The sequence below is a fragment of the Oncorhynchus keta genome, chromosome 28 (genome assembly GCF_023373465.1).
Source record: "Oncorhynchus keta strain PuntledgeMale-10-30-2019 chromosome 28, Oket_V2, whole genome shotgun sequence".
NCBI lineage: Eukaryota > Metazoa > Chordata > Actinopteri > Salmoniformes > Salmonidae > Oncorhynchus > Oncorhynchus keta.
The window spans coordinates 12820703-12840702 of NC_068448.1; the positions used below are offsets into that span (position 1 = coordinate 12820703).

General features: G+C 43.1%; 1 protein-coding gene and 1 long non-coding RNA gene across 7 annotated transcripts in view; one reads left to right on the forward strand and one right to left on the reverse strand.

The window, feature by feature from the left end:
* LOC118360499 (adenylate cyclase type 6-like) overlaps positions 1–20000 on the forward strand; it is a 116798-nt gene that overhangs the window by 66526 nt on the left and 30272 nt on the right. For both annotated transcript variants that reach the window (XM_052484827.1, XM_052484828.1), the window contains exon 4: positions 16669–16818. In XM_052484827.1, coding sequence (XP_052340787.1) covers positions 16669–16818 — 150 coding nt within the window. The remainder of the gene's footprint in view (positions 1–16668; positions 16819–20000) is intronic.
* LOC127913198 (uncharacterized) lies at positions 11795–12959 on the reverse strand. 5 transcript variants are annotated; one of them, XR_008085205.1, is made up of 6 exons: positions 12891–12959; positions 12741–12790; positions 12616–12665; positions 12389–12438; positions 11989–12338; positions 11795–11888 (listed from the first exon to the last, which is right to left on the reverse strand). It is a non-coding gene; the product is annotated as an uncharacterized LOC127913198 (long non-coding RNA). The 5 variants fall into 5 exon arrangements; XR_008085204.1 differs by having other exon boundaries at positions 11989–12038; positions 12539–12665; XR_008085203.1 differs by having other exon boundaries at positions 11964–12038; positions 12539–12665.

Consider the following 20000-nt stretch of genomic DNA (forward strand, 5'->3'; position numbering starts at 1 on the left):
CCTCCCAATAAACCACTGAATCTCCCTCCCAATAAACCACTGAATCTCCCTCCCAATAAACCACTGAATCTCCCTCCTAATAAACCACTGAATCTCCCTCCCAATAAACCACTGAATCTCCCTCCTAATAAACCACTGAATCTCCCTCCTAATAAACCACTGAATCTCCCTCCTAATAAACCACTGAATCTCCCTCCCAATAAACTACTGAATCTCCCTCCTAATAAACCACTGAATCTCCCTCCCAATAAAATCTCCCTCCCAATAAACCACTGAATCTCCCTCCTAATAAACCACTGAATCTCCCTCCCAATAAACCACTGAATCTCCTCCTAATATACCACTGAATCTCCCTCCCAATAAACCACTGAATCTCCCTCCTAATAAACCACTGAATCTCCCTCCTAATAAACCACTGAATCTCCCTCCCAATAAACCACTGAATCTCCCTCCTAATAAACCACTGAATCTCCCTCCCAATAAACCACTGAATCTCCCTCCCAATAAACCACTGAATCTCCCTCCCAATAAACCACTGAATCTCCCTCCTAATAAACCACTGAATCTCCCTCCCAATAAACCACTGAATCTCCCTCCTAATAAACCACTGAATCTCCCTCCTAATAAACCACTGAATCTCCCTCCCAATAAACCACTGAATCTCCCTCCTAATAAACCACTGAATCTCCCTCCTAATAAACCACTGAATCTCCCTCCTAATAAACCACTGAATCTCCCTCCTAATAAACCACTGAATCTCCCTCCCAATAAACCACTGAATCTCCCTCCTAATAAACCACTGAATCTCCCTCCTAATAAACCACCGAATCTCCCTCCCAATAAACCACTGAATCTCCCTCCTAATAAACCACTGAATCTCCCTCCTAATAAACTACTGAATCTCCCTCCTAATAAACCACTGAATCTCCCTCCTAATAAATCAGTGCTATTCAAAGCCAGGGTTGCGACCCCTAATGGGAGTAAGAAACATCATTTGAAAAATATAACTTCATTGACTAAATACATGTCTTTATTGGTTCTCTTAATAAGATAAAATGTAATGAAAATATAATGAATTTAAGGTTATTTGTTTCATTCGATTTGGGGTGGGATGGGAGAAACTTGTGGTCCACGCTGAAAACGTTGTACTACCACTCCAAGTCTCGAGTCTGCACATAATGTAGTGACTCTCTGTCATGACATAACCCACGTCTGGATCAGCTGACTGGCTGAACTTAAAGCTAGCTCATTATGGATTGTGTCATGACTATGTCATCTGTTGTGTCATGGTTATGATAGTGTTATGTAGCTCTTATGACAGATGGTTCAGTATAAATTATAACCACAGAGCCTGATATACAGTACAGTAGTAGTAATGTATATCTACTAAGGATTCACCCCAGTGTTTTACCAAAAAGGCACAGCCTTTTGTGCTTCCACCTCCACGGCCCGGTTCCCGGGGTCTCACTGAGCCATGGACTCTGGACATGCTCTCACTTGGGGCCAAGAGAGGCCATTGGTACTTTTCAGCTGGTATTTACATAACAATGGCTAACTGTGAACATGGGTTAACACGCAAAGCAAATGTGTTGATGATGCAGAGGTTGTTGATTCTGCTCTTCGCAAGTCTCCGGTGTCAGCCCTAGCTATGGAAACACTCTATTGCTACATTAACATTATCACTGCAATGAACAAACCCGAAGTGAGTCTGCTGTCGGGTTCCTCTTATGAAGTCCCACTGCTCTGGAAGGATGTGTAGTTTATCAGTGTCATATCATAGGTCCTCCTTAGCTCAGTTAGTAGAGCATGGCGCGTGCTATGGGTTCCATTCCCAGAACCAACCATAGGTAAAAATGTATGCACGCATGTTGCTTTGGATTAAAGGTGTCTGCTAAAATGGTATATATATAATGGTATATATTATAATGGTACAGTTGAAGTTGGAAATTTGCATACACCTTAGCCAAATACATTTCAACTCAGTTTTTCACAATTCCTGACATGTAATCCTAATAAAAAGTCCCTGTCTTAGGTCAGTTAGGATCACCACTTTATTTTAGGAATGTGAAACAGAATAATAGTAGAGGGAATTGCCCCACTGTATATGGTATATATTATAATGGTATATATTATAATGGGTATATATTATAATGGTATATATTATAATGGTATATATTATAATGGTATATATTATAATGGTATATATTATAATGGTATATATTATAATGGGTATATATTATAATGGTATATATTATAATGGGTATATATTATAATGGTATATATTATAATGGTATATATTATAATGGTATATATTATAATGGTTTATATTATAATGGTATATATTATAATGGTATATATTATAATGGTATATATTATAATGGTTTATATTATAATGGTATATATTATAATGGTATATATTATAATGGTATATATTATAATGGTATATATTATAATGGTATATATTACAATGGTATATATTATAATGGTATATATTATAATGGTGTATATATATATATATATATATATATATATATATATATATATATATATATATATATACACTGCTCAAAAAAATAAAGGGAACACTTAAACAACAATGTAACTCCAAGTCAATCACACTTCTGTGAAATCAAACTGTCCACTTAGGAAGCAACACTGATTGACAATACATTTCACATGCTGTTGTGCAAATGGAATAGACAACAGGTGGAAATTATAGGCATTTAGCAAGACACCCCCAATAAAGGAGTGGTTCTGCAGGTGGTGACCACAGACCACTTCTCAGTTCCTATGCTTCCTGGATGATGTTTTGGTCACTTTTGAATGCTGGCGGTGCTTTCACTCTAGTGGTAGCATGAGACGGAGTCTACAACCCACACAAGTGGCTCAGGTAGTGCAGCTCATCCAGGATAGCACATCAATGCGAGCTGTGGCAAGAAGGTTTGCTGTGTCTGTCAGCGTAGTGTCCAGAGCATGGAGGCGCTACCAGGAGACAGGCTAGTACATCAGGAGACGTGGAGGAGGCCGTAGGAGGGCAACAACCCAGCAGCAGGACCGCTAGCTCCGCCTTTGTGAAAGGAGGAGCAGGAGGAGCACTGCCAGAGCCCTGCAAAATGACCTCCAGCAGGCCACAAATGTGCATGTGTCTGCTCAAATGGTCAGAAACAGACTCCATAAGGGTGGTAATGAGGGCCCGACGTCCACAGGTGGGGGTTGTGCTTACAGCCCAACACCGTGCAGGACGTTTGGCATTTGCCAGAGAACACCAAGATTGGCAAATTCGCCACTGGCGCCCTGTGCGCTTCACAGATGAAAGCAGGTTCACACTGAGCACATGTGACAGACGTGACAGTCTGGAAACGCCGTGGAGAACGTTCTGCTGCCTGCAACATCCTCCAGCATGACCGGTTTGTCGGTGGGTCAGTCATGATGTGGGGTGGCATTTCTTTGGGGGGCCGCACAGCCCTCCATGTGCTCGCCAGATGTAGCCTGACTGCCATTAGGTACCGAGATGAGAATCTCAGACCCCTTGTGAGACCATATGCTAGTGCGGTTGGCCCTTTGTTCCTCCTAATGCAAGACAATGCTTGACCTCATGTGGCTGGAGTGTGTTAGCAGTTCCTGCAAGAGGAAGGCATTGATGCTATGGACTGGCCCGCCCGTTCCCCAGACCTGAATCCAATTGAGCACATCTGGGACATCATGTCTCGCTCCATCCACCAACGCCACGTTGCACCACAGACTGTCCAGAAGTTGGCGGATGCTTTAGTCCAGGTCTGGGAGGAAATCCCTCAGGAGACCATCCGCCACCTCATCAGGAGCATGCCCAGGCGTTGTAGGGAGGTCATACAGGCACGTGGAGGCCACACACACTACTGAGCCTCATTTTGATTTGTTTTAAGGACATTACATCAAAGTTGGATCAGCCTGTAGTGTTGTTTTCCACTTTAATTTTGAGTGTGACTCCAAATCCAACTCCATTGATAATTTTTGGTGGTTTTGTTGTCAGCACATTCAACTATGTAAAGAAAAGTATTTAATAAGAATATTTCATTCATTCCGATCTCGGATGTGTTATTTCAGTGTTCCCTTTATTTTTTGAGCAGTGCATTATAATGGTATTTATCATAATGGTATATATCATAATGGTGTCTATTATAATGGTATTTATCATAATGGTATACCTCATAATGGTATATAACATACTGGTGTATATATGTAATGGTATATATATATATAATGGTATATATTATACTGGTGTATATATGTAATGGTATATATATATAATGGTATATATTATAATGGTTTAATTCATTATGGTATATATTATAATGGTATATATCATACTCTCCTGTGGAGCTCCTCACTTTATGCTAATGTTTCAATTATTTTCAAATGCCCGACCCTTGAGTTAAGCAACTTTCATCTAAGACTTGAGAGAAGAGTCGATACGTTCTTCCGGGCGCTGCCCGGTGGGGGCCACGACTGATGTGTGTGCATTTGTCGTTTTGTTTTTTTAGTGTTTTTAGTGTGATGTTTTATCCTCTCTACTTGATTGCCAATGTTTAATTATAGCAACAAAGTTGTAGAGCTATGGAATGATCCTGATAATTTTAAGCATTTTTGCAAGCCCAAATGGACTCAACTATGGAAATGCTGGAGGGAGCAGGATCCAGGACTATAGCAGAGAGACTGGCTGGATAGCCCAGTGGTGTATTTTATTCAAGACTTCCTGAAATAACGAATCACAAGACAACTTTCAAACACAAGCGAGGGGAAGTGAGGGGTATCCGGAGTAGATTGAAAGCGATGAGGAATAAACTTCCCTTACTGACTACTCTGCTAATCAACGCCCAATCCTTGAGGGTGAAAGCGGACGAGCTGATGGTTAACCGGCACTACCTGTATGAGTACGGGGATGCCTGCGTCCTGGCTGGATCATCGAGTGCCTAACAGCAAAGTGGAGCCCGCTGGTTTCACTATGATCAGACAGGATTTCCCTGCTACTGGAAACATAACGATGGAGGTGTCTGTCTACTTATCAGGGACCAGTAGTGTAAATCCGTTGTGGTAAGAGAGCGCCCCTTGAAGTACAGACGTTGACCTGCTGTCCCTTTTACATGCCTCACGACTTCCCGCAATTGTTTATATGTACACTTCCGTTCAAAAGTTTGGGGTCGCTTAGAAATATCCTTGTTTTTTAAAGAAAAGCACATTTTTTTTACCATTTAAAATAGCATCATAGTGATCAGAAATACAGTATAGACATTGGTAATGTTGTAAATGACTATTGTAGCTCAAAACGGCCATTTATTTTCCTTTGGAATATCTACATAGGCGTACAGAGGCCCATTATCATTAACCATCATTCCTGTGTTCCAATGGCACATTGTGTTAGCAAATCCAAAATTTATAATTTTAAAAGTCTAATTAATCATTAGAAAACCCTTTTGCAATTATGTTAACACAGCTGAAAACTGTTGTTCTGATTAAAGAAGCAATAAAACTTGCCTTCTTTAGACTAGTTGAGTATCTGGAGCATCAGCATTTGTGGATTCGATTACAGGCTCAAAATGGCCAGAAACAAATAACTTTCTTCTGAAACTCTATTCTTGTTCTGAGAAATGAAGGCTATTCCATGCTAGAAATTGCCAAGAAACTAAAGAGCTGGTACAACGCTGTGTACTACTCCCTTCACAGAACAGCGCAAACTGGCCCTGGTGCACAACTGAGCAAGAAGACAAGTATATTAGAGAAGTCCTCAACTGGCAGCTTCATTAAATAGTACCCACAAAACACCAGTCTCAACGTCAACAGTGAAGAGGCGACTCCGGGATGCTGGCCTTCTAGGCTATGATGAAACTGACTTTCATGAGGACCGCCACAGGAAAGGAAGACCCAGAGTTACTTCTGCTGCAGAGGATAAGTTCATTAGAGTTATCAGCCTCAGAAATTGCAGCCCAATAAATGCTGCATGAAGTTCAAGTAACAGACACATCTCAACATCAACTGTTCAGAGGAGACTGCGTGGGCCTCCTGAGTGGCGCAGTGGTCTAAGTGCTAGCTGTACCACTAGAGATTCTGGGTTCGAGACCAGGCTCTGTCATACCCGTCCACGACCGGGAGAAGCTTGGTTGGGTTGTGTTTCGGCGGACGCACGGCTCTCGACCTACAATTCTCCCAAGTCCATACGGGAGTTGCAGCGATGACACAAGACTGTAACTTCTAAATGGATACCAAGAAATTGAAGAAAAAACATAAATAAGGAGACTGCATGAGTCAGGCCTTCGTGGTTAAATTGCAGCATAGAAACAACCACTAAAGGACCCCAATAAGAAGAAGAGACTTGTTTGGGCCAAGAAACACGAGCAATGAACATTAGACCGGTGGAAATCTGTCCTTTAGTCTGATGAGTCCAAATTTTTGATTCTTGGTTCCAACCGCCGTGTCTTTGTGAGATGCAGAGTAGGTGAACGGATGATCACTGTATGTGTGGTTCCTACATTGAAGCACGACATAACAAAAGAGAACTCTGCTGATATAAATGAATTGACAGATGTTTCAAGTTATATCAACTTTTGTGTGTATTAAGTTGTGCCCACCAAGACCAGCAAAATAATCCCTAAATGTAAACTATGGGTATCTAAGAAACTGAAAGAGGCGCTAAATAAGAAAGTTAGTACATACAGAGGGTAAGACATACAGAGAGAGATTAAAAGACAGATCCAGATAGATAAACTCAGGGTTGAAAAGACTCTAGAGCTTCCTGGCAGGGAATTAAAACCATGGCCCCCAAGGGCAAAGGGAAAGCCAGTGCTGCCCTAGAGGGTGGAGAGGGAAAGCCAGTGCTGCCCTAGAGGGTGGAGAGGGAAAGCCAGTGCTGCCCTGGAGGGTGGAGAGGGAAAGCCAGTGCTGCCCTAGAGGGTGGAGAGGGAAAGCCAGTGCTGCCCTGGAGGGTGGAGAGGGAAAGCCAGTGCTGCCCTGGAGGGTGGAGAGGGAAAGCCAGTGCTGCCCTGGAGGGTGGAGAGGGAAAGCCAGTGCTGCCCTGGAGGGTGGAGAGGGAAAGCCAGTGCTGCCCTGGAGGGTGGAGAGGGAAAGCCAGTGCTGCCCTGGAGGGTGGAGAGGGAAAGCCAGTGCTGCCCTGGAGGGTGGAGAGGGAAAGCCAGTGCTGCCCTGGAGGGTGGAGAGGGAAAGCCAGTGCTGCCCTGGAGGGTGGAGAGGGAAAGCCAGTGCTGCCCTGGAGGGTGGAGAGGGAAAGCCAGTGCTGCCCTGGAGGGTGGAGAGGGAATGCCAGTGCTGCCCTGGAGGGTGGAGAGGGAATGCCAGTGCTGCCGTGGAGGGTGGAGAGGGAAAGCCAGTGCTGCCCTGGAGGGTGGAGAGGGAAAGCCAGTGCTGCCCTGGAGGGTGGAGAGGGAAAGCCAGTGCTGCCCTGGAGGGTGGAGAGGGAATGCCAGTGCTGCCGTGGAGGGTGGAGAGGGAAGCCAGTGCTGCTCTGGAGGGTGGAAAGGGAATGCCAGTGCTGCCCTGGAGGGTGGAGAGGGAAGCCAGTGCTGCCCTGGAGGGTGGAGAGGGACTTAACATGGCAAATTACTTGCAAATTACTTACTGTGCAGAGCAACTGGCTGCTATTTTCTATTTTATTTACTTTGGATCAGCAACATGCACCTATGTTATGGAAAAGCAAATCCCTACCTCAACAAACCCATCTGTAATTAACATCCCTGCTTGTGAAGTGCTTTGAGAAGATTGTAAAAAAAACACCTCCTGCACTCTACCCAGCAGCACCTTGATCCCCTTCAGTTTGCCTATACGGCTGGCAGGGGGGTTGATGATGCCATCCTTACTCTACTGAACCTTATCTACAAGGTTGATGATGCTGTCCTTACTCTACTGATCCTTATCTACAAACACCTATCGCAGTGGTCACCAACCTTTTCAAAATCGGTTAGGCTGCCTCTCACCCGACTCACTGTCCCCCTGCTCTACCTCCCTCCACTGAGAAGAGGGGACACAGTCTTCCAGCTTACGTCGAAACTCAAGTCGCACTGCATTAGTTCTGCCTTATGCACCAATTCATGTTGTTACTCCTATGACTAGAGAAAGTTAAATATTCATTGATATTAAAAAAGGCAACTCAAGCTTATATGAAAACTTTTGCTATACTCATTCATTGCAGCTGCAGTTCTGGTTGCAGCTTGAGTGGAAGTAGGGAGAACACACATTTTTATGACTTATAAAGGTTTTGAACCAAGTGTTGACAATGCTGAATAACAACTTAAACATGAACTTACACTACTTATAAAAACAGCAGTTCTTCGCTGTATTTGTTGAGTCTCTTTCTAGTCATGGTTTTAAAAGTTTTAGAATCTCACAGTATCAACTTTGATGTGCGTTCAAAGCTTCTTTTTACAGTCTATGGCTCGAGGATTTGCTCTCTGGTCCTGCAGGATAGGCAGAGTTCTACCTTCAAACATGGGAACACAAAATGGGAATACAACAGCGCAAAAATTCAATCAAAAAATAGGAATGCAAGGCTTTATCATCGTTTTTTTAACAGAAATGTTTGGTGACCAACTAGGAATGCCTTGGAGATCGACCATCTGATCGCGATCGACCGGTCGGTGACCACTGGCTTAGAGGGAGCCAGATGCCATGTATTTGTTGATGTCTCTTCAACATTTAATACAATCCAGACCTCCACCTTAGCCCAGAGACTGATGTACAATTATTATTAGATGGAGGCCTGGTGCTGTAGATCCTTGATTCCCTTAGCAATAGGACACAGCAGGTCAAGGTGGGGCAGTGGTTGTCGGACAAGCACACCACTAGCATGGAATCTCCTCAAGGCTGTGTGATTTCTCAATTCTTGTACATCACCAATGACTGATAACACAGCACTGGTCTGTCTACTCCAGCATGAGGAGGAGGAGCACGGGACAGTCTAATCCAGCATGAGGAGGAGGAGCACGGGACAGTCTAATCCAGCATGAGGAGGAGGAGGAGCACTGGTCAGTCTACTCCAGAATGAGGAGGAGCACTGGTCAGTCTACTCCAGCATGAGGAGGAGGAGCACTGGTCAGTCTTGGAACAATTTGTGAAGTGGTGTGATGACTCACTTAGTGCTCAACACAGAAAATACCAAAGAGATGCACATCGACTTCAGGAAAAATGTAACAATAGTCAACCTACAATGGAGAAAGTGTACTGAGCAGATGTATAAGAAAGGACAGCAAAGGCTCTACTTATGATGTTGATCAAGTTACAAGACATTCACTGCAAGTGTCTTAACATGTATCATCTGCTGGTACAGAAATGCTAATGTCTCTCAGAGAAATATGTTGAGAAGAATTGCTAGATGCTCGGGTTCACGCAGACCAGTCTAGAGGTATTTTATGATATAAGAGCCCTCACAAAAGCCTGCAAGGTACTGATGGAGTTTGAGCTTCACCCCTACTGGAGATCTTACATGGCACCAGAGAAATAGAGCCAAACGATACTTTGTCCCAACTAGCCTACAGCTAGTTGACAGAGTATACTGGTGTGTATAGTGTACTGATGTGTATAGTGTATATAGTGTACTGATGTATATAGTGTATATAGTATAGTGATGTGTATATTGTATATAGTGTACTGATGTGTATATTGTATATAGTGTACTGATGTGTATATTGTATATAGTGTACTGATGTGTATAGTGTATATAGTGTACTGATGTGTATAGTGTATATAGTATACTGATGTGTATAGTGTATATAGTGTACTGATGTGTATAGTGTATATAGTGTACTGATGTATATAGTGTATATAGTGTACTGATGTATATAGTGTATATAGTGTACTGATGTGTATAGTGTATATAGTGTACTGATGTGTATATTGTATATTGTATACTGATGTGTATAGTGTATATAGTGTATATAGTGTACTGATGTGTATAGTTGTATATAGTGTACTGATGTATATAGTGTATATAGTGTACTTATATGTATATTGTATATAGTGTACTGATGTATATAGTGTATATAGTATACTGATGTGTATAGTGTATATAGTGTACTGATGTATATAGTGTATATAGTGTACTGATGTGTATAGTGTATATAGTGTACTGATGTGCATATTGTATATAGTGTACTGATGTGTATGTAACGGACGTGAAACGGCTAGCTTAGTTAGCTGTGGTGTGCGCTAAATAGCGTTTCAATCGGTGACATCACTTGCTCTGAGACCTTGAAGTAGTGGTTCCCCTTGCTCTGCAAGCGCTGCGGCTTTTGTGGAGCGATGGGTAACGATGCTTCGTGGGTGACTGTTGTTGATGTGTGCAGAGGGTTCCTGGTTCGCACCGGGTATGGGCAAGGTGACGGTCTAAAGTTATACTGTTACATGTATATAGTATACTGATGTATATAGTGTACTGAGGTGTATAGTGTATATAGTGTACTGAGGTCTATAGTGTATATAGTGTACTCATGTGTATATTGTATATAGTGTACTGATGTGTATATCGTATATAGTGTACTGATGTGTATAGTGTATATAGTGTACTGATGTGTATAGTGTATACCGTGTAATGATGTGTATATTGTATATAGTGTACTGATGTGTATATTGTATATAGTGTACTGATGTGTATAGTGTATATAGTGTACTGATGTGTATAGTGTATATAGTATACTGATGTGTATAGTGTATATAGTGTACTGAGGTGTATAGTGTATATAGTGTACTGATGTGTATATTGTATATAGTGTACTGATGTGTATAGTGTATATAGTATACTGATGTGTATAGTGTATATAGTGTACTGATGTGTATAGTAGTATACTGATGTGTATAGTGTATATAGTATACTGAGGTGTATAGTGTATATAGTGTAGGGTATAGTCTATATAGGGTACTGATGTGTATATAGTGTACTGATGTGTATAGTGTACTGATGTTTATATAGTGTACTGATGTGTATAGTGTATATAGTGTACTGATGTGTATATAGTGTACTGATGTGTATATAGTGTACGGATGTGTATATTGTATATAGTGTACTGATGTGTATATTGTATGTAGTGTACTGATGTGTATATAGTGTACTGGTGTGTATATTGTATATAGTGTACTGATGTGTATATAGTGTACTGATGTGTATAGTGTATATAGTGTACTGATGTGTATATTGTATATAGTATACTGATGTGTATATTGTCCTGAAGAGAATTTGTTTGGTTCAACATTCACACATGTAGGTAACTCAGTCTGGAACTCTAGCCATCTCTTCTTCTAGCCATCGTAGCCAAAATAATGTGCAATTTGGTATTTTTATACATGACCCTATGCGTGATGGGATGTTAATAGCTTAATTAACTCAGGAATCACATGTGTGGAAGCACCTGCTTTCAATATACTTTGTATCCCTCATTTACTCAAGTGTTTCATTTATTTTGTCAGTTACCTATAGTACAGCAATTAAATACTGGAGTTGAGTTGTTGCTGACACTGTTTTGAGATGGTAGATAGATATTTTGTACACACACGCACGGGCACACATACACACTTTGGTTCAGAGTACAGGGTCAGGTTGTTAGACTGCCTCTGTCTGTAGTCAAAACACAGGTCCTGTATCTATGTATACACTGTAAACCTCCTCTCATATCTACTGACACTGTGGAGAGGAGAGCATTCCAGCCTGCCATCTTCACAAACAGTCCAACCTACCATCTTCACACAAACAGTCCAACCTACCATCTTCACACAAACAGTCCAACCTACCATCTTCACAAACAATCCAACCTACCATCTTCACAAACACTCCAACCTACCATCTTCACAAACAGTCCAACCTACCATCTTCACACAAACAGTCCAACCTACCATCTTCACACAAACAGTCCAACCTACCATCTTCACAAACAATCCAACCTACCATCTTCACAAACACTCCAACCTACCATCTTCACAAACAGTCCAACCTACCATCTTCACAAACAGTCCAACCTACCATCTTCACAAACAGTCCAACCTACCATCTTCACAAACAGTCCAACCTACCATCTTCACAAACAATCCAACCTACCATCTTCACACACACTCCAACCTACCATCTTCACAAACAGTCCAACCTACCATCTTCACACACACTCCAACCTACCATCTTCACAAACAGTCCAACCTACCATCTTCACAAACAGTCCAACCTACCATCTTCACAAACAGTCCAACCTACCATCTTCACAAACAATCCAACCTACCATCTTCACACACACTCCAACCTACCATCTTCACAAACAGTCCAACCTACCATCTTCACAAACAGTCCAACCTACCATCTTCACAAACAGTCCAACCTACCATCTTCACAAACACTCCAATCTACCATCTTCACAAACAATCCAACCTACCATCTTCACACACACTCCAACCTACCATCTTCACACACACTCCAACCTACCATTTTCACAAACACTCCAACCTACCATCTTCACAAACACTCCAACATGCCATCTTCACAAACACTCCAATCTACCATCTTCACACACACTCCAACCTACCATCTTCACAAACAGTCCAACCTACCATCTTCACAAACACTCCAACATGCCATCTTCGAACAAACACTCCAACCTACCATCTTCACAAACAGTCCAACCTACCATCTTCACAAACACTCCAACCTACCATCTTCACAAACAGTCCAACCTACCATCTTCACAAACACTCCAATCTACCATCTTCACAAACAATCCAACCTACCATCTTCACACACACTCCAACCTACCATCTTCACACACACTCCAACCTACCATTTTCACAAACACTCCAACCTACCATCTTCACAAACACTCCAACATGCCATCTTCACAAACACTCCAATCTACCATCTTCACACACACTCCAACCTACCATCTTCACAAACAGTCCAACCTACCATCTTCACAAACAGTCCAACCTACCATCTTCACAAACACTCCAACATGCCATCTTCGAACAAACACTCCAATCTACCATCTTCACACAAACACTCCAACCTATAATATTCACAAACACTCCAACCTATCATCTTCACACAAACACTCGAGTGTGTGTACGTGTGTGTATGCACAGAAGAATGCACAGGTTTGGCCACATACCAGCTTCAACTTACACATGCTGGTACTGATATTGAAGTTGGAGATAATTTGTCAAGTAAGGCAGGCATACTATCCATCCATCTAAAGAGGAATGCAATGTATTGTATTACACTCTGAACTTTGAGCACAATCCATTCCTGGTTATTGAGTGCTACATACAGTACTTACATGTGTGATTGATTTATTTAGTTGAAATATTTAAGCAAAACCAACTGTTCTGGAACCTTGTCTGTTAAAACCAACTGTTCTAGAATGTTGGTCTGAGGAGAACAGAGAACACCACTGGTTATCCATGTGTGATTGATTTAGTTGCATAAGTGCTAAATGTTGGGGAATGTTGTTCTAAGGACAGCACAATCTATGTAGAAGTAATGGTCTTAGAACGTATATGGACCTGGTCTAGAATGTTGGTGTGAGAACTGCAGAACGCACCAGTCAGTCTATAGAGGTAATGTCCTAGTTATTAAACCTCCATCAGACAACATCATGGCCATCTGTCTGTTACACGGTGTGCTTCATCCAGCCTATGAGACTCAGTCTGTCCTTTTCTCATTATTGATGGTATAATCTTCATAGGAAACAGTCTGTCCACTGGTCAGGGGTCAAGCTATTTTCCCAGGATTTGGTGTGTGTGTGAGTGTTTGTGTGTGTGTGTGTGTGTGTGTGTGTGTGTGTGTGTGTGTGTGTGTGTGTGTGTGTGTGTGTGTGTGTGTGTGTGTGTGTGTGTGTGTGTGTGTGTGTGTGTGTGTGTGTGTGTGTGTGTGTGTGTGTGTGCGTGCATACATGTGTGGGTGTGTGTGTGCGCGCGCACACACGCAGAGAAAGGGGGAAACCCAGAGCCCTGTAGTCATCGTGTGTGTTGTGTGTAAACCAGTGAATAAGGACACAATCCCTAACAGACACTGGCTTGTTGCCTGTATGGAAGAGAAAGGGAGAGTGTGTGTGTGTGTGTGTGTGTGTGTGTGTGTGTGTGTGTGTGTGTGTGTGTGTGTGTGTGTGTGTGTGTGTGTGTGTGTGTGTGTGTGTGTGTGTGTGTGTGTGTGTGTGTGTGTGTGTGTGTGTGTGTGTGTGTGTGTGTGTGTGTGTGTGTGTGTGTGTGTGGAAGAAGGGAATGTTCTAGAGGTCAACAACCTCACTAAACTTACTGCAAGCTATCTAAACTTAACTTTCACTAGCCCATGGATATTAGCCTAATGCTGTTGTGTTAGTCTAAGCTAACTGCAGGCTGAACCACTCCACTTAATTTTAGCCAGCCAATGGATATACAGTAAGCCGGTAATTGTTGTTGTGTTGTTCTGTGGTATGTTGCTACAATGTGCTCGTGTACAATTTGCATGGGCCTAGTCTCTTCCCCACTGCTGTGTCTCAAAACACAAGCCTTAGCATTAGCATCCACAAATATAAGCTAAAGAGTATCTGCACAGTGCAAGGATCAGTGATCCCCTTCTCTATCTTTCACCAGTGTCTATCTGTATGGAGGAAACTTGGGCCTTCTCTGTTTGTCTCTGTCCCCATGTCTTTGTATTATCTTAAAAAAGAGATATATTTAGTCTGTTTATTGGATAGAGGTGAACGGTAGGAGAATGCTGAAAGAGCAGTAGGCCGGTTTGGAAGCCATGTTGGAAGCAGTTCATTGTACACGTTCTCCAGAGGCAGAGACTAGGTCACGTCTTTGTTTTATTGAATCCTTTCACACGAATGTTAGAAACAGAATAAGAAACAGAGGGAGGAGGGCTAGACCAGAGATGGTCTTGGGTTGCATCCCAATATTTATTCTGAACAAAAATATAAACGCAACATGTAAAGTGTTGGTTCCGTGTTTCATGAGCTGAAGTAAAATATACCAGAAATGTTCCATATGCACAAAACGCATATTTCTCTCAAATGTTGTGCCCAAATTTGTTTACATCCCTGTTAGTGAGCACTTCTCCTTTGCCAAGATAATCCATCCACCTGACAGGTGTGGCATATCAAGAAGCTGATTAAACAGCATGATCATTACACAGGTGCACCTTGTGCTGGGAACAATAAAAGGCCACTCTAAAATGTGCATGTTTTGAGGGAGCGTGCAATTAGCATGCTGACTGCTGGAATGTCCACCAGAGATGTTGCCAGATACTTGAATGTTAATTTTTCTACCATAAGCTGCCTCCAATGTAGTTTTAGAGAATTTAGTAGTGCGTCCAACATGCCTCACAACTGCAGACCATGTGTAACCAGGCCAGCCCAGGACCTCCACATCCGGCTTCTTCACTTGAGGGATCGTCTGAGACCAGCCACCTGGACAGCTGATGAAACTGTGGGATTGCACTGAAGAATTTCTGCACAAACTGTCAGAAAGCGTTTCAGGGAAGCTCATCTGCGTGCTCGTCATCCTCACCAAGGTCTTGACCTGACTGCAGTTTGGTATCGTAACTCACTTCAGTGGGCAAATGTTCACCTTCGAACCCTGGTTTCAACTGTACCAGGCAAATAGAAAACAGCATTTCTGGTGTTGTGTAGGCAAGCGGTTTGCTGATGTAAATGTTGTGAACAGAGTACCCCATGGTGAAGCTGGGGTTATGGTATGGGCAGGACAACGAACACAATTTGTATTTTATCTATGGCGATTTAATGCACAGAGGTACCGTGATGAGATCCTGAGGCCCATTTGCCGTTCATCCGCTGTCATCACGTCATGTTAATGCAAGGTCCCATGCCACAAGGATCTGTACACACCTGGAAGCTGAAAATGTCCCAGTTCTTGTCCCAGTTCTTGCATGGCCTGCATACTCACCAGACTTGTCACCCATTGAGCATATTTGGGATGCTCCGGATCGATGTGTACGACAGCACGTTCCAGTTCCCACTAAAATATCCAGCAACTTCGCACAGCTATTGAGGAGGAGTGGGACAACATTCCACAGGCCACAATCAACAGCCTGATCAACTCTATGTGAAGACGATGTTGTTGCGCTGCTTGAGACAAATGGTCGTCACACCAGATATTGACTGGTTTTCTGATCCCTATCTTGTTTTTGACCAACAGATGCATATCTGTATTCCCAGTCATGTGAAATACATATATTACGGCCTAAGGAATTTATTTCAATTGACTGATTTACTTTTATGAACTGTAACTCAGTAAAATCTTTGAAATTGTTGCATTTATATTTTTGTTCAGTGTAGATTTCCCTGTTAATCTGTACATTTACCAGTGTGAAGATTGTGTATAGATATTCCAGGAAATGTACATCCCAATTTATAGCCTATAAGACATCTCAAGAATGATGACTTTTGAAAAACAATCTTTCTCTCTCTCTGTCTCGCTCTCTCTCTCCCCCTCTCTGTCTTTCTCTCTCCCCCCTCTCTCTCGGTGTCTCTCTCTCTCTCCCCCTCTCTCTCTCATGAAGGGAAGTTAAGTATGTAAGGGTATCTCAATAAAGTAACATTTGTCTCCTCTCTCTCCTCCCCCCCACTCTCTCTCTCTCCTCTCCCCAACTCTCTCTCTCTCCTCTCCCTCACTCTCTCTCTCTCCTCTCCCCCACTCTCTATCTTACTCCTCCAGCTGAGTGCCAATGCTTTGGTCTTCCTGTGTACCAACATGATAGGTATCTGTACCCACTACCCTGCCGAGGTGTCTCAGAGACAGGCCTTTCAGGAGACCAGGGGGTACATCCAGGCCCGGCTCTACCTGCAGAGAGAGAACCAGCAACAGGTAGGCTACACACACAGAGAGACACACAAGCATGTAAGCATGACACACACACAAACACACACACACATTCACAAGGAGGAGCACACACAAGCCATTACAATTGTTTACCGAAATATGCTTTCTTATTTTTGTGGGTCAACAGTATAGAGGATATCTGAATGCCTCTGTGTTCTATCATGTTCTCATGTTCTACCATGTTCCCATGCAGTATTCTAAGAATGAATGGTACTCAAGGCTGTTACTCTTTGAGATTTCTAGCTGTGAAACGCATGAAAAACACATGAAAGTGAATGGGTTGAACTGAGTGCTTTTCTCTCTCTCTCTCACTCCCTCCACATCCCCTCTCTTTCTCTCTGTCTCTCTCACTCCTTCCACATCCTCCCTCTCTCTCTTGCTCTGCTTCTCTCTCCCTCTCTCACTCCCTCCACATCCCCTCTCTTTCTCTCTGTCTCTCTCACTCCTTCCACATCCTCCCTCTCTCTCTTGCTCTGCTTCTCTCTCCCTTTCTCACTCCTTCCACATCATCTCTCTCTCTGCTTCTCCCCCTCTCTCTCTGCTTCTCTCTCCCTTTCTCACTCCCTCCACATCATCTCTCTCTCTCTCTGCTTCTCCCATCTCTCTCTGCTTCTCTCTCCCTTTCTCACTCCCTCCACATCATCTCTCTCTCTCTCTGCTTCTCCCCCTCTCTCTCTGCTTCTTTCTCACTCCCTCCACATCATCTCTCTCTCTCTGCTTCTCCCCCCCTCTCTCTGCTTCTCCCCCTCTCTCTCTGTTTCTCTCTCCCTTTCTCACTCCCTCCACATCATCTCTCTCTCTCTCTGCTTCTCCCCCCTCTCTCTTCTGCTCACTCCCTTCTTCTCTCTCTCCCTCCACATCTCTCTCTGCTTCTCTCTCTGCTTCCCTCCACATCCCTCTCTCTCTGCTCTGCTTCTCCCCTCTCTCTCTGTTTCTCTCTCCCTTTCTCACTCCCTCCACATCATCTCTCTCTCTCTCTGCTTCTCCCCCCTCTCTCTGCTTCTTTTCTCCCTCCACATCATCTCTCTGTTCTCTTCTCTCTCCTTCTCTCTCCTTCTCACTCCCTCCACATCATCTCTCTCTCTCTCTCTGCTTCTCCCCCTCTCTCTCTCTGCTTCTTTCTCACTCCCTCCACATCATCTCTCTCTCTCTCTCTGCTTCTCCCCCTCTCTCTCTGCTTCTTTCTCACTCCCTCCACATCATCTCTCTCTCTCTGCTTCTCCCCCCCTCTCTCTGCTTCTCCCCCTCTTTCTCTGTTTCTCTCTCCCTTTCTCACTCCCTCCACATCATCTCTCTCTCAATTCAATTCTAGGGGCTTTATTGGCATGGGAATCACTTCCAACGCAAGTGAAGTAGATAGTATACAAAAGTGAAATAAACTATAAAAATGAACAGTAAACATTACACATTACAGTGTCTAGTTTGAGAAACAGATGCCTCACAAGTCCTCAACTGGCAACTTCATTAAATAGTACCCGACAAACACCCGTCTCAACGTCAACAGTGAAGAGGCAACTCCGGGATTCTGGCCTTCTAGGCAGAGTTGAAAAGAAAAAGCCATATCTCTGTCCAGTATATGTGTTATTTTGCCCATCTTAATATTTTCTTTTTATTTATTTTTTCAACTCTGCCAGCATCCCAGAGTTGCCTCTTCACTGTTGAAGTTGAGACTGGTTGAAGTTGAGACTTTGCAGGTAATATTTAATGAAGCTGCCAGTTGAGTACTTGTGAGGCGTCTGTTTCTCAAACTAGACACTAATGTACTTGTCCTCTTGCTCATTTGTGCACCGGGGCCTCCCACTCCTCTTTCTATTCTGGTTATAGCTAGTTTGCGCTGTTCTGTGAAGGGAGTAGTACACAGCATTGTACGAGATCTTCAGCTTCTTGGCAATTTCTAGCATTTCTCAGAACAAAAATATACTGACGAGTTTCAGAAGAAAGTCCTTTGTTTCTGGCCATTTTGAGCCTGTAATTCAAACCCACCAATGCTGATGCTCCAGATACTCAACTAGTTCTAAAGAAGGACAGTTTTATTGCTTCTATTTAAAAATAAAAAAAAATTGTTGTTGTGAATTTTACCCCTTTTTCTCCCCAATTTCGTGGTATCCAATTGTTTAGTAGCTACTTGTCTCATCGCTAACAACTCCCGTACGGGCTCGGGAGAGACGAAGGTTGAAAGTCATGCGTCCTCCGATACAAAACCCAACCAAGCCGCACTGCTTCTCCAACCTGGAAGCCAACCGCACCAAGGTGTTGGAGGAAACCATGCACCTGGCAACCTTGGTTAGCGTGCACCGCGCCTGGCCCGCCACAGGAGTCGCTGGTGCGCGATGAGACAAGGATTTCCCTACTGGCCAAACCCTCCCTAACCCGGACGACGCTGGATTTTTTGCAAATAGTGGGGTCTACAGCTTATCATAAGATACTCTACTTCAGGCGAGCAAAATCAAGAGATTCTCTTAGATTTCGTGCACCAGCTGTTGTTTACAAATATGCACAGAATGCCCCACTCATCTTTCCGGAGTGTGCTGTTCTATCTAGCCAGTGCGGCATATATCACACTAACTGAATATACATGTCATCATTTAGCCACGGTTCCATGAAACATAAGATGTTACAGTTGTCGATGTCCCGTTGTTAGGTTATTCGTGATCGTACCTCGTCTAGTTTATTGTCCAATGACTGCCCGTTGGCAAGTAATATTGACGGTAACGGCAGCTTTCCCACTCACCGTCTGCGGATCCTTACGAGGCACCCCGCTCTGTGTCCTCTGTACCTGTGTCTCTTTCTCTTCCCAATGAGGGGGATGTTAGCCTTGTCAGGTGTTCGAAGTACATCCTTTGTGTCCTGCTTTTTGAAGAAAAACTCTTTGTCTAATCCGAGGTCAGTGGTCGCTGTCCTGATATCCAGAAGCTCTATTTTGCTGTAAGATATGGTGGCAGAAACATTATAACAATAGTCTTTTACAACATTAACAATGTCTACACTGTATTTCTGTTATTTTAATAGACAACAAAATGTGTTTTTCTTTCAAAAACAGGGACATTTCAAAGTGACCCCAAACGTTTGAACGGTAGTGTAGGGGCTGCTGTAGGCCCTCTTTGGTTGGTGACAGAAGCACCAGATCATCAGCAAAGAGTAGACATTTGACTTCAGATTCTAGTAGA